The sequence below is a fragment of the Sander lucioperca genome, chromosome 7 (genome assembly GCF_008315115.2).
Source record: "Sander lucioperca isolate FBNREF2018 chromosome 7, SLUC_FBN_1.2, whole genome shotgun sequence".
In the NCBI taxonomy this organism is placed as follows: Eukaryota; Metazoa; Chordata; class Actinopteri; order Perciformes; family Percidae; genus Sander; species Sander lucioperca.
The window spans coordinates 28,912,044-28,926,577 of NC_050179.1; the positions used below are offsets into that span (position 1 = coordinate 28,912,044).

A 14,534-nucleotide genomic window follows, 5' to 3' on the forward strand; every position below is an offset into this window, starting at 1 on the left:
TTGTATTATTTATTTTTGGGGGAATTCAAAAAGTTCAACGGAAAAAGTATTAAGGGCAAGTTCACACGAGGTGTTTTCCTTGTTGATTTGTCAAGTCCAATAAATGCCACATCTTTCCAAAAGTCAATGAGTGATCGTGTTTAATAATCGAGATTTCAATATTGATCAAAATAATTGTGATTATGATTTTTTCCATAATTGAGCAGCCCTATCAGCAAACCCAGCCATTACAAACTCATTGCTAAAGGTGAGCCCACCCAGCCACTGCCGGGGGGATGCCCACCAAATTATTGTTAATAATAATAATTTCATTACAGAAAAATACCTTGAACATCTATACCATGAGACAGGTGCGTCGGAGGGGACCATAGATATAAAACGTTGCATATGTATTGGGATAAGTAAGTTCCAAAGAAACTTACGCACACTGTCTAACTTAACTCACCCTAAAAGTTAAATAGTGTTGCTTTAAAGTGACGGTTGTCATTGAAAAGTCAAAGAGCAGCAGAACCTCCCGTCCAAGCACTGCATCGCTGCACGTGTGTTTGTCGATGTCCTGGCCCATCGTACCTGTCACGGCCTATCCATGACTCAGGCATTAGTGTTTCCTTTTTTGGTGTTCTGTGTGTGTGTGTGTGTGTGTGTGTGTGTGTGTGTGGGAGTGTGTGGGCAGGTGTGGCTTTCTCCAGGGCACCTGGCTCTCCAGCGCAGCTGCTAGTGATCTCCTAATCAAGCTCCAGCACAAGGACTCCTGAGATCCAGGCAGCCAGTGCCAGTTTGTTTCAGTCACTCACGTGGTAACTTACTCTTGGCCAAACTTTTGAGTATTAGTGAACCTTTTGTTGTCAAAGTTTTCCTTGTGTTAACACTGTGTTGTCTCTCTGTGCGTAGTCATTGGAAGTCGACGTCACCTACGCTACCTGCCACTCCACCAGCCCTGTGTTTCGTGCCTGCCTCGTCTACCTCCACTCCTCCTCCCATTTGGATCACCACCTACCTTTGTTGCAAGATTTCTGTTCAGTAGAGCTTTCATTAAAGACCTGTTACTACCTCAAACCTCTAGTCGGTGTCCGCTCTTGGGTCCAGACCTCACAGACACAACAGTACCCTCATTCAATGCCTCTTTTTCCCCCCAAATAAATACATATTTGAGTATTATAAAATGTATTTTTCTTCTACTTTTATTTATATTTCATTGTATGTACTAACAATGACAATGAAGTCAATTTTGAATTCCAATTCTATTTATTTAATGAACATATACACTACCTTTCATTGTCCATTGTTCAAAATAAAGAGATGAGCTAACTGTGGCTCCTTTTTAACATGTACAGTTTTTATTTTAAAACCACTTTAACATACAGCTAAAATAATTTTAGCCATCTTGAAAGATGAAAAGGTAGTTTGGGCATCTGGTAAGGATGCCCCCTGGGCCCTGTTCCAGGCACATCCAGCTGGGAGCAGGCCTCAGGGAAGACCCAGGACTAGGTGGAGGGATTATATCTCCACCCCGGCCTAGGAACACCTCGGGATCCCCTGACTGTGGAGTCAGAGCTGCCTAATGTGGCTCAGGAAAGGCAAGTTTGGCGGAAAAGCGGATGGCGATGGACGGATGGATGGCTCTTGAAACTCAACTAGATTTTTGGTACATCTCTCATCCCAATGGGAAAATAACAGCTGTAAATGATAAACTGAAGACTTCTGTAAACAATCCCTTGTGTTGCATTTTAGAATTTTAATCTCCCTCAATGACTTTTGCTAAACTTTGTTTCTATACCAGCTGTTTTGTAAAATGAGCAAAATCACACAAGAAGTCCCAACAGAGCTACACACATTCTGCTGAACTGACCTGCCAGTACATAGAGGTAGTTCCCAGGTTCCCCCTCCTGAATCACCAGCTGTCCCTCGGTGTAAACCTTCTCATACATACAGTCCACCATCTCCCTCATGTGCTGTGGCTCCAGCTTGTTCAGAAAGTCATTGTTCATGATGGCGTCATTGATGAGCTTCTTGGTGCTGGGATTTAAAAAAAATACAGAAACAAACAGTGCCAAAGTCAAGTCAATTTTACTTATCCGGAATAATTAACCGTTTGCTAAACCTTTCCTCCAAAACCAATTTGCCCAATTTAACTAAGCACAACAGGTCTGTCAAGCTTTGGGTTTCTCCACATGGTGAAGTGGAGTGGATGGTTGTGTCTTAAGGGCGTGGGCTTGATGGGTGCAAGGACCCTTCTGCAACTCAAGGTATTATTATAAAGTGAAATGAATCACATTTTTTAGGTGATTAAGATGCTTAAAAATGCACCAAAATATGCACATGCATCAGGACATAATTAGATATTTTATGGGTTTCGTTCTTGGATGTGACAAAGTAGCTCAATAGTTCCCCCTACATTTTTTGAAGCCCCCTTCTTCAAATTGTATGTACACTAATGCAAATTGGTAGGCATATGTAACATGTGGAGACATACAAAAACCCTATTGGAGGTATACCCTAAACTCAACAGTAAGTCAGCCATTTTGAATTCCCTTTCAAGTACTTGAATTTGAAATTTTAGCAGATTTTTCGCCATTTCCAGGCATCAACAAACTCCTCCCACACATTTAACCCAATCAACTTCAACATTTTTCTATGCAATTATTAAATGCTTGAGATTTTGTCAAACTGCATTTTGCATTTTTCGCCAGGAAAAAGGAAGTTATTGTAATTAACAATGTCCAATTGTCCAATCTGCCCGAAATTTCTCATACTTCCTAAGAGTCCAAGCCTGAGGACATCTGCATGCCATTATTGACTCATAGTCATAGCGCCCCCTGCTGGCAACAGGAAATCTGCGTTATATGTCAAACATCATTCAATTTACATTAAATATACAATGTACACTTGACATTGAGCAACAAAATACATGTCTAATGCCGCCCGCTATACATTGGTCCCACCCTTTAACTATGCCCCTTTTATAACCAATGAACCGTTTGACATAGTGTGAGGCATCATTGCACTCAGCAGAGAGTAGTGCTGGGCGGTATATCTGTTCATACTGTATACCGGTATTCATTTTCCATATGATATGAATGTTTCATGTACCGTAACACTGGTGCATTGCCGCAGAGAGTGCTACGGCCGAAGTAATCTGCGAATGAATTGAAAATGAGACCCCTGTTAAATGCGTACCCTAATCACTCATGGTAGTAACTTTATAATAATTAATAACTCACAACTTAATCTCTTTTACAGGATAAAACACCATAGCACACAACACTATGTGACATAAAGAATTTGCAACACTAATAATTGTACATTTACAAATTTACACCGCATGCTGGGTAACATTATAGCTGCTAGCTAGGCAGGTAGCATAACAGTCTGTTAAACTGGGTGAGGCTGAGGAGTCGTCTGCTGTTCCGAAGTTTTTTTTTAAATATTTTTTATCGCACTAACGTTAATCGGCAGTGCTAACGTTAAAGACATGTCAACTCAAGCATGCAGCGGAGCAAAATTATGAAGGCAATAACAATCCACCTACGTTCCTGCGACAGACCGTAGAGAAAGACAGGTTCAGAGCAATGATTAAAACTCTGGATTTAAGATGTCTTGCTTCGCTGAAATACTTTTGCCAAACTACCTACGTTATTCAAACACTGAAGCAAGCTGACAGCGGAGCTACGTTCAGTCGCCCACTTTTCTACAACAACCTAACGTTACCTGTGGCCAAGGTAGTGTTCATACAACTTTTTTACAACTATTTTGTTTTGAAAAGGAAGCAATGTTGTAGTTGTTGGTATGTGTATTTATTTGATTTAAGTTCACTTTGCAGTTTGCATAGTAAACATAGTTTAGATTCTGTAACTGTTTGATGCATTCTCCTTCATATAACATATTGTATAATGTTGTGGAGCCAAGCAAACCCTTTAGTAATCAAAGTTTTTAGTAAACATGATGACATTGAAATATTTTTTTATATTCTACAGCATATACTACAGTAGAATAAGCCATTATAAACCTATATAAAGGCCCAGTCATGCAAAAGAAAGAAAATACTGTGATATACCGTGAAACTGCCAGAATCTTAAATCTTAAAAAATACCGTGATACAAATTTTTCGACATACCGCCCAGCACTAGCAGATAGTTTCTTTTTTATTGATGATGGTTTTGCCCACCCCCTATACTTCAGCCACGCCCCTTTTCATAACTAAGTAGACAGTGGTACATTTGCAATACACCATTTTAACACCACACACTCCATGCACAAAATAAAGTCTAACTTTTGGGCACAGTGTCCAGCGGTTGCGCAAAAAATGAATTTCGTCAGCTCAGTGCTGCTCTGCATTTGATAAGGATTAAAAAATCTAAATTTATATTTTGGATTTTTTGAAGCTTCCCTGAGATACTTTTGCCAGACTCATCAGTTAGTATTCATCCTTTAAGCCATTTCTCACATATTTATGATCATGATTACTGTACTGTATAATACAATGGTTAACTTTTGTAAAGTAATTATGCTTTTCCTTAATTTCCGTGTCTTCTACTGGATTATAAACCAATCCAGTCAGGATTATAAACCAGTCACTACATACATGCATTGAACAAATCAGTGATTGGATGCCCTATAACTTTCTCCTGTTAAATAAGGACAAAACTGAGACAATTATTTTTGGTGCAAAAAATGAGCGATCAACTGTCAGTGCTCATCTTGAAGCCCTCATGTTTAGGAGCTCAAATCATGTCAGGAATATTGGTGTTGTTCTGGACTAAAAACACACATCAACAGAATTACAAAATCATCCTACTACCATCTCAAAAACATAGCAAGACATAAAGGACTCATGTCTCAACAGGATTTAGAGAAACTTGTTCATGCCTTTGTTTTTAGCAGACTTGATTACTGTAACAGTGTCTTTACAGGTCTCTGTAAAAAAATCACTCAGGCAACTACAGCGTATGTTATATTTACTGTTTGTTTGCTTTGTTTTTGCTTGTTGAATTTTATGATGCATTTGCTTTGTATGTGTATGCTTATGTAAAGCACTTTGAAATGTCTTTGTGTATGAACTGTGCTATATAAATAAATTGCCTTGCCTTACCTTACATCAACAGGTGAGAAGTCTGGCTTTTTTCTTGGTATCATTACACAGCACTGAGTTTGCATGATATCACTGGTTTCTTTTCATACAAGTCAGCTGGAGACATTAAAAAGTCAGCTGGACAGTTTGAGGGTAAATCTGTTATCACTGTGAACTGCATATGTGCCAGAAAAACGTATCCTTCATTATCTCACACAGTGCAATGTCCATTATTCAAAATCTAGCATGGTGCATTACAACTCCTTTAACATTTCCACATGCCATGTTTTGCACCAAATATGGATTGGAAAGCAAGCCCATCAATTTCTTTTTTTTTTTTTATTAAATAACATTTTGACAGTGAGCGAGGAGACTTTGATAATGACACTGTCAAAAGCAACAGCTGGTTTAGTGTGAAAGTAATGTCCTCATGTTTGTCCAGGATTGCAAACTCAAGCGATAACTAGCTGCCAACCTCAGGGCATTTAAACAAAAAAGACCCAGGAGAGAAGATACCTTGAATTGGATGCTAGAATTTGTTATTATGTTCAATAACAAATGTGATCATGTCAGTCCTGCATATGCTTTTACCAGATATGGTTGCTTAACCAATAGAATTTTGCAAATGTGGTTCCAAGCCACTGCATTCATGTCTGCAGTTTCAATTTATTCCACAGATTTTCCTGAGCGGGTGTTTGTGTGCACCCCTGATTAGCATATCACACAGATGATCAGTGAAAAGGAGAGTGCTGAATGGATCTGAGAGTAGTGGGCAAGAGAGGCAGTGAAGGTTGTGTAATTCAAGCCCATAATGACCCAGATCCTGCATTTAGATGGTGTGGCCTTTTGTTTCCCTCCATGTCTTTCTATTATCCTGCCATGCTAATATAGCCTTTCAGATGTGGGGGGTATTACAAAAGCTTGCCAGAGCTCTCAAGTCCTCTTACCAATGATATTCTGTTTGGGTTGATCATAACTGATCAAAATGTTTTACTGACAACGGGAGCATCTTTGAGCAACTGAAGAATTTGTTGATGACGTAAAACATAATTTTAAATTGCATCATAAGTGATTTGTTTGACATTTTCTATAATCACAATCATAGTTTTTCTACACTCCAGCTATTATAATCAGTGGGTAGTGTGTTGAGTCCTGCTTGAGGCTGATTGGCTATCAGATGTGAAGCAGATCTTTCAGTATACATTTATCTTAGTCTCAGTTTAAGTAATCAAATGCAATTTCACAAACAACAGCTACATTTCAGGCCAGTTTGTAATATTTCTAACACTTGTCATTTTGTTTTACTGTATTCATCCAGTCTGAGCCCTAAAAACCGACATGAAGCCATCCTATTGGCCCATCCCCTGCAGGGATAGGCATTGGAGTCATGTGCATTGCCAGACAGGCTACAGGCAATCACAGACTGACTAAATTTTGATATTTCTTTAATTGTATAGTAATTACAACAAATACATACTATTATTTTCAAAAGCAAACTGTAGTTTTAGATTTTTAATGCATTTTGTTAGCATGCAGGCAATCATTCTGCCTCATGCAGCAACAATCTCTTAAATTTCTTTTATATGTTCTCTTAATTTTTTTTTTAGAGAATTTTGTTTAGTTTTTTGGGATTAACCAATGCTTGTTATGTTTTCTCTTCTCCCGGGTCACAGAACAACCCAAGGAAATTTAAGCAACATAAAAAAAGAGTATCATATAATCAAATTTAGATGATATGTTATTATATTATAGATTAGAATATATTTTATTATGTTTTTGATTTTTTTCTGTAACACCAGTACTGACATTTGAAAATTACACATTTACATTTACTTTAAAAAATAAGAGAAATTTAAGAGAATATATTAGGCCTCGGCTCGGTGTCACGTAAAACCGAGCTGGGTCTCTATGATTGGTCCAGGCAGGCTGTTGCAGTTCTTTTAGGCTGCTGCTGTGTTTACATAGGACTAGCTAATGCTAAGTCAGGGAAATCTGTAATCTTGGCTGCCATTGTTGTTAATTTCTCCCCAATTTTGGGCCACTCTACTGCTGAAACATATCCAGTTGGGTAGTATTTGGTTTAGAAGCATTTATTGGTGATTTTTAACGGTACAAAGTCCTGCTTTGTTGCAGTCAGTCTCAGGCTCGGAGTGCAACAACAGCTAAGATTTCAGAGACTCGTGGACATGCGGAAACGCGCTAACCAATTAGAGCAGACTGGGCTTTTTCGGGAGGGGCCTTAAGGAGACAGGCGCTACAACAGAGCATCTCAGACTGAGGGTGAATACAGGTGCAGCAGCCATGGGCAGTATGAGAAAAATAATGTGTTTTTTGATCATTAAAGCATGTAAACATGTTCTAGTAGAATCACAAAATACAAATAAGAATCTGAAAACCATCATAGGTATTGTGTGGTGTGTCCCTTTAACTTACTGTGAGTTTTTGCGGACGGACTTTGCAATGGAGAAGTTAGCTGCTCTTAACCCTCCGCAGAAGTTATCTGAGGTGGGTTCAGCAGAGACGCCCTCTTTGGCTTTGAGCCTGCGGTGGACCTCCACGGCCACCCTGTGGAAGCGGCTGGGGCCCTGGTTGATGACACTGAAGCGGCGGTGGCTGTGGTGGCACAGGGCCTGTGGAGAGCGGCCCAGGCTGTTGTTGTAGCCAATAGCATCCTGGAGCTTGTCAATCTGGGAGATCTTGGCCTCCAGTTCCCTCTGGAGATGCTGTAACTGAAGCTCCTGGGCTCGAAACTCTTGGTCCCGACGTGCCAGCTCCGCCTCTAGGTGGGTAATCCGCAACCTGAAGATCAGTATAGGTTCAATCAGTGAATACACATAAAGACAGCCTCACAAAGCCAGACTAGTGTAGCCTACACAGACTCAGTCTTCACCACAAGACACAATGTGGACAACATCTATTGACCATATACTGTACTTGTCTTTCCATCTGTGTGTATTCATGTCCCAGAAATGTTTGTCACTAATTTATGTCCAGGGAGCTTATTCCCCAGAGTCCTTATGTTTTCTGGCCTCGCAGTTTTCCTTGGATTGGGTTGGCACCTAAATCCTGGTTGCAGCTACCGCCGTGGTCCTGCTCAACACCCTGCTGTGCCCTACTACGCCCCACAACGCCCTGCTATGCCCTACTATGCACCGCTACGCCCTGCTTCTCCCCACTATGCCCTACTATAGTATAACTAGGGCTGTCAAAATAAAGAAAGTTAATTTCGATTAATTAATCTGAGAAAAAATAACGCATTAAAAAAAAGAATGCAGATTAATCCATTCCATATTGACGTTTGACCCGGAGCCATTCTAGCCACCATTTGACTGTAAAATGAAGGAGGAAGATGAGAATGTGCTGACTGGATCATTAACTGGAACATTTACTTGTAAAAATCTTCTTCCTGCCAACCCTGGCTACCGAAATCTGGTGCCACTGATATGTCTGCTCTTCTCTCTGATGCTCTGAAGACGATACAAACACAAACACCGCTGCATGTGACGCTAGTTAACACTATACTCGACAGCAGCTAACGTTAGCCTACCGCTAGCTAGTTAACACTATACTCAACAGCAGCTAATGTTAGCCTACCGCTAGCTAGTTAACACTATACTCAACAGCAGCTAACGTTAGCCTACCGCTAGCTAGTTAACATTATACTCAACAGCAGCTAACGTTAGCCTACTGCTAACTAGTAGCTGGATTAAACACGGTTAAAATGCTGACACAGGGCTCTCAAGTGTCACGCATTGAGCGTGACAGTCACTCATTTCGGTCTTTTGTCACACACTCCCGCCACACATTGTATTTCTCACGCGGAAAAACTATTTATAATATATTTAAATTTAATATTTAAGAAAGGGGCTACACTATTGTATCTGGGTAAGATTTAACGCAACAACCAATGAAAAATAGCGTAGCAGCGTACAGACATTTCTCTAAACGTTCGCTCAATCAGAGACCAGAGTCTCAAACGGGGCTCTGAGTCTGTCAGAAGGTCTGAGATCTACCGTATCAGCAGAGCTATCACGTAATGCACAGCAGACTATGGTGCAGGTAGATTATTTTCTGAAATATAGTGACTATTATAACTTTATTTTTCTCAAAATATCACGACTCCTCCAAATCTCAGAGAACACAGATATATTTTGAATGTGCACAAAGCTTTGAACATGAGCAGAAATCTTGCTCAAACTTAACAATATTACAGTCCAGGGGCTTATTAATAAATTAAAATGAATTCATGTATCATTGAGGTGAATAATTGTCATATGCACATTTAAGGAGGTTACTTCCTCAACAAAAGATGCAAAAGAGAAGGGAAGAGTAAATGATGCCTAGGCGACGTGTGTGCTGACTCAGATATAATTAGAAAAGTCGATCTACAGGAGAATAAATTGATGAAAGCAATACAGAATGCCTGAGAGCCATATTGCAATATATTCCATTATGTTTTTATATTTGGATTGTAATCTGTTTCCCTTTATGTAAAGATATTTCCAGCATAAATTGATTCAGAAAAAGGTAGAAATTGGTGCATACAAATTCACCAGAATGCAGGAAATGAAGTGTTTAATTCTCAAAATTTTGGGGGGAGGACCCCCAGACCCCCCCATCATAAGTCACCATGCGGATTGAATGTAACTCTTGCCTGTCTTCAAAACTTGAGAGCCCTGCTGACAGCTAACTCTAAACGGTGTAAAGTTTGACTGTGTTTTACTGTAGAGGATTCAACACCGGGATGTAACAATGAAAACAGGTAAACTACAGCCTCGTGGTGCATTTGAAGTTATTGTAAATGTCCTTTTCCCATCTGGTGGTTGTTTTTGTCGTTCAACAGCAATTTATTAGTGAAATAAGTTATTGTTATTGTTATACATTATTATTAAATCATTTAATTTTGACCATATGGCCTCAGCAATAAACAAGCCGTACCCTTTTTTTTTCTTTTCTTTTTTTACTTTCTTAAAAAGTATCGGTTCAGGCACCGTTAATTATGTATGTGATTCATTTCGATTAATTAATCACAGAGTATGTAATTAATTAGATTACATTTTTTAATCGATTGACAGCCCTAAGTATAACTATAAGTATATACTATGCCCTACTGTGCCCCGCATATCCCTGCTACGTTCCGCATCGCCAAGCTATCGTTTTTTAGCCTAACCCTAAAGAAAATGCTAATATAAGTCTTTTTGCAACTATAAAGAAAACAGCTTTGGAAGGCACTGATAAACAAGACATTTTGCCATTAAGTTTGGAGAAAATCTTAGTTATAGAAGAAGCGTGTGTTTGCTACTGCATGCTGTATTTCACCCCAATATAATCAGAAACTGAATTGTGAGACATTCCCAGGACAGCAACCATATTTTTCCAGTTTCGAACACAGAAGCATAGACTAATGACATCCCAGCGAGGGGTGGATCGAGCCAACTAGGTGATCATGACAGGCTTCTTGAAATGATTCATGTTGAAAACAAATTCCCTCTTGATCCTTTAAAGACTACAGTGAGAAAAGTGAAAAGGATGTGCTGTCATATTTTTAGCAACAAAGTTTAAGAAGCAATTAAATAAATATTATGCAATGCGAATTTCTGGTTATTGTTGCGTGATGTGGAGTATGATGTAATGTGTGATCCCGTTCAAAAATAATACAAGTATATTTTGGTTAGTTGGCTCTAAATTTCTGTTTTGGATTAGTCAGACTGGCTAAGTGGCTAGGCTAACAATAGCCATGTTAGCTAAGGCTAGCTCTAATATTAGATAACGTTATGGGTACATTGGCAAGGATTTACAGACATTTCATTTCCGCATCGCACATATCAGAACCGACAAGAGAAACTTATACAGTTCTTTGTTTACGGTGCTACTTTGAGCTACATCGTTAATAAAGACAGAAACATTTGTTAGGCCGATACACCAACTCCAGGCTTCCTGAATGATAACTGTCAATCAAGGTAGACTAAGGAGATCTGTGTGGGTGAGATCGCCTTGAAAGTGACCAATCATGAGAGTGCCAGTGCCTCCCTTGGTTTCTGCCCCCAAAGTGTCAAAAGCCAGTTCCAGTTGCACAAGCATAAATCCACTTTGGAGAGTGACGTGTGAGAGTTTGTATGTCCTCCAGCGGCGCTCGCCAAGAAGACACTCTTTTGTGCGTGCTGGCTGCTTTGTGCACTTCTGCTTAGTTTAATATGCGCAAATGCCTGTCTTATCCTCTTCTTATGTTTTGTTTCTCGCTCCTAACTGCCTGTTCACTCTCAATTGTTGAGAGGACTTATATCGTGCAAATGGCATTTAATATCTGCACCTATAATTCACTCACTATTGAAATGTATATACAGCAGAGCACACACAGAAACACACAAATCTCAATATAACACAAAGGATGAAATAATACAATACTTAAAATGGTGAGAAGTAGTAAAGTATGAAGTGCATATTTACAGGTCATCCTGTACAATAGGTTTTCATAATAGAGCACATATATATTCATGAGGTTAGATTCTAACCTGAGGACGTCTGTGTCCAGGCCAGGAGGCTCTGTGTGGATGGAGGCCAGGCAGCTGGTCTCCTCAGCCTGTGGGGCTTTTATCGAACCGTTGCCCATGGCCAGGCATTGGCTGGCCACCATAGGAATGGCCCTCAGTCTCTCCGCGATGACTGTCTGAGAGGAAGCACTACAAGTTGGAACGGTGTTCTTTCTTCTTTATTGCCTCCTTTCTTAAAATTCCTAAACTACTTTACAAAAATGACAATTACTGATAAATGATTATTTTGATTGACAATGTGTGTCAGTCAATTATGATTCTTAATAAATATGAAATGAAAACCCGTCAAACTAATTGTCTCAGGTTAACAGAATTCTGCTACAAACATCCTTTACACATACTACTCACTCAAACATTATCCAAATGTTCCAGCACATGAATTCATCAATTATGCTTAAGCATGTCTCAAAAAGGGGTTTTCTACCATACAGCCTTCAGATTCTCCCAATGTCTACAGTCTATTTATCAAGAAAAAGAACAGTTTGCATTATGTACTTACGGAGTGGCTGAGGAATGTGTGGAAAATGATAATCCTGATTGTCTGAAACACAGACCATATGATCACGGCTTCATGCTCTCTCTAGAATCCAGTTGCGTCTTATTTGGTTGCTGGCCACGAGCCCAATGACACTCATCTATGCTGGGAGGCTGGAGGCTCTTTTTTCACTTCCAATTGTGTCACCAAGAAGTGGATCTGCTGATGAAGTGGAAGTGTCTGGCAACCCCTGGTGGCCTTGTGGCATTTAACATGTTGCGAGAGGGAGAGAAGACTGAAAATAAAAAGTTCAATTCTAATTCTAATCTTTGTATTTAGTATTTGGATAACATTCTGAAATAAAAACCATTTATGTGTTTTTCTCTCAGTATCTAACTCTGCCTTGGTACTAAATTAATTAATTAATTCTGGCTGGAGCACTACAATTACATATACCGTAGTCAGTGTATGGCACACAGTTCGGGGTGTGTGTCACAAATATGTGATCCCATAATGATGATTTTTCTTAATTGGACTGAATCTGGCAAAATACTCACAGCTTCAAAAAATAAGAATGGTTTTAACTGCAGAATTAGAGAGACAGCCACTACAAAACCTGTTCAATCTGCCAATGTATATCTCCTTATTTAATTGATTACAAGGTTAATTTAGAAAACATATTGTGTGGGAACTCCACCACCCAGATCAATATTAGTTTTATTCTGTATAACAAATTAATCAGCTCTGTTCATGAAGATGTGAAGCTGTAACGCTTTTAAAACCTGGATGCATGAAAATAATTAAATAAAAAGCCCAATGGAATGATAACAAATAGAATTTCTATATGTGCCTGTGAAAAAGGTTCATTTCTTCATTTTCACTAGGCCCTGTTCCCAAAATGAATACTGTTTTGTGTCTCTTTAATTTCAGTGTAATGTTGGTTATTGTTTTAGTTTATTTGTTACTTTATATATTTGACATAGGCCTGTTCAGCAGATTTGATGGGTTCATAGTGTTTTGCTATGGTTCTGCCTGTGATGTGTGTGTGTGTGTGTGTGTGGGGGGGTATGGTAGATCAGCTCCTCACTAGCTTAATCAGGGAGAGTACATGCAGGTTTGCCTCATAAGGTCCTTTCTGTAGGGAGGGGCTGGGCGATCCTAAAGTGTAGAATGATAGTCAAAACCACATTAAAATCCAACAACAAAAAGACACACATGCAAACAAACACACACAAAATGAATTCCATTGAAAATAGGTATCTTTATTCTGAGTCAGTGACAAATTGCTTAAAAAGTTTACTTGTACTGAACAGTGAATCTGTTTGGCAATCAGTGACGACAGCTGCCATTTTTGGATTATAAAAAGTAAAAATAAATTCCTTTTGGAAAACAAAAACAATATCATTACCTTATAAACATTCAGTTCTGACACTGCACTAAACTAACAGCAACTCAGCATGTGGATGCAGTGAATACCTCACCTGTGGTTGGAAGTCTGACAAAATAAACGTATACATCTCATTTCAATGTTGTGGCAGCACAGCAATCTGGAGCATTTCTTTTGAATGTGCGAAACACAACTACTGTACAGTATATCTAATGTTCCATTACCAATAAAGGAAAGAAATATGTCAAAACAATAGCATGCCAATTCTGTATAATGCCCTCTTATCCATTCTGAGATATGGTTTTGAATCTGACAAGTACAGAATTTCAAACTGAAAACAAATAATACATCAAGATTTCTACTTTGATCAAAATAAAGCAGGTTAACTGTGTTTATGAACTTTTCGTTTTTCTATTTAATTCTGCTTTAGGTTCCAAATTTAAATACAAACAGTGTGACCTAAAGAAAATAAGCGCAACTGCTGCTGTAAATACAAAGCAGAATGTCTTAACACTTCACTTGAAGAGCACTGTCAGGCATGAGTACATAATCCGCACTAGAGAATGTAGGGCTTTTAGTGTGAATTGTTATTATCATTGGCCCTAACCCATACATGCTACAATCCCCATGAGCTTGAGCCACCGTCGCTGTGGAGACGAAGACAGTCAGAGGCAGGCATCATAGCTGGTGAAACTAACTGAACCAACTGACTGAATACAAACTGAAGATGGGTTACACACACACTCAGCACTGGCGATGCTAAAAGCACAATAATGCACTCACTACTTTGTGGACCTAAAGGTAAATACATCCTCAAATTCTGCGAGAACCCTCTCTCCCAGCATATTTTCAAAATGCAACAGAGGAGTGAGAGAGCGACGACTGTGGGAGGTGTGGCCTCGCAACTACATATCTACTGTCACCCCTATTTTCCACCAGGTGCATCTGTGCTGCGTTCTGGAGGCACCACGGCCCCCGTGAGCAATCGCAGCCATTCAAGTCAATGCTTGATATTCCACCAGCCGCGTCCCAGAAGCTTGCATGAAGCAGCTC

At 39.4% G+C, this 14,534-nt stretch overlaps 1 protein-coding gene across 1 annotated transcript in view; it reads right to left on the reverse strand.

The window, feature by feature from the left end:
• LOC116050373 (cGMP-dependent protein kinase 2) overlaps positions 1 to 12,225 on the reverse strand; it is a 37,714-nt gene extending 25,489 nt beyond the window's left edge. Inside the window, exons 1-4 of the mRNA XM_031300375.2 lie at positions 12,119 to 12,225; positions 11,581 to 11,735; positions 7,502 to 7,867; positions 1,850 to 2,016 (exon numbers count right to left, since the gene is read on the reverse strand). Coding sequence (XP_031156235.1) covers positions 1,850 to 2,016; positions 7,502 to 7,867; positions 11,581 to 11,702 — 655 coding nt within the window. The 5' untranslated portion in view covers positions 11,703 to 11,735; positions 12,119 to 12,225. The remainder of the gene's footprint in view (positions 1 to 1,849; positions 2,017 to 7,501; positions 7,868 to 11,580; positions 11,736 to 12,118) is intronic.
• Positions 12,226 to 14,534: the final 2,309 nt, after the last annotated feature.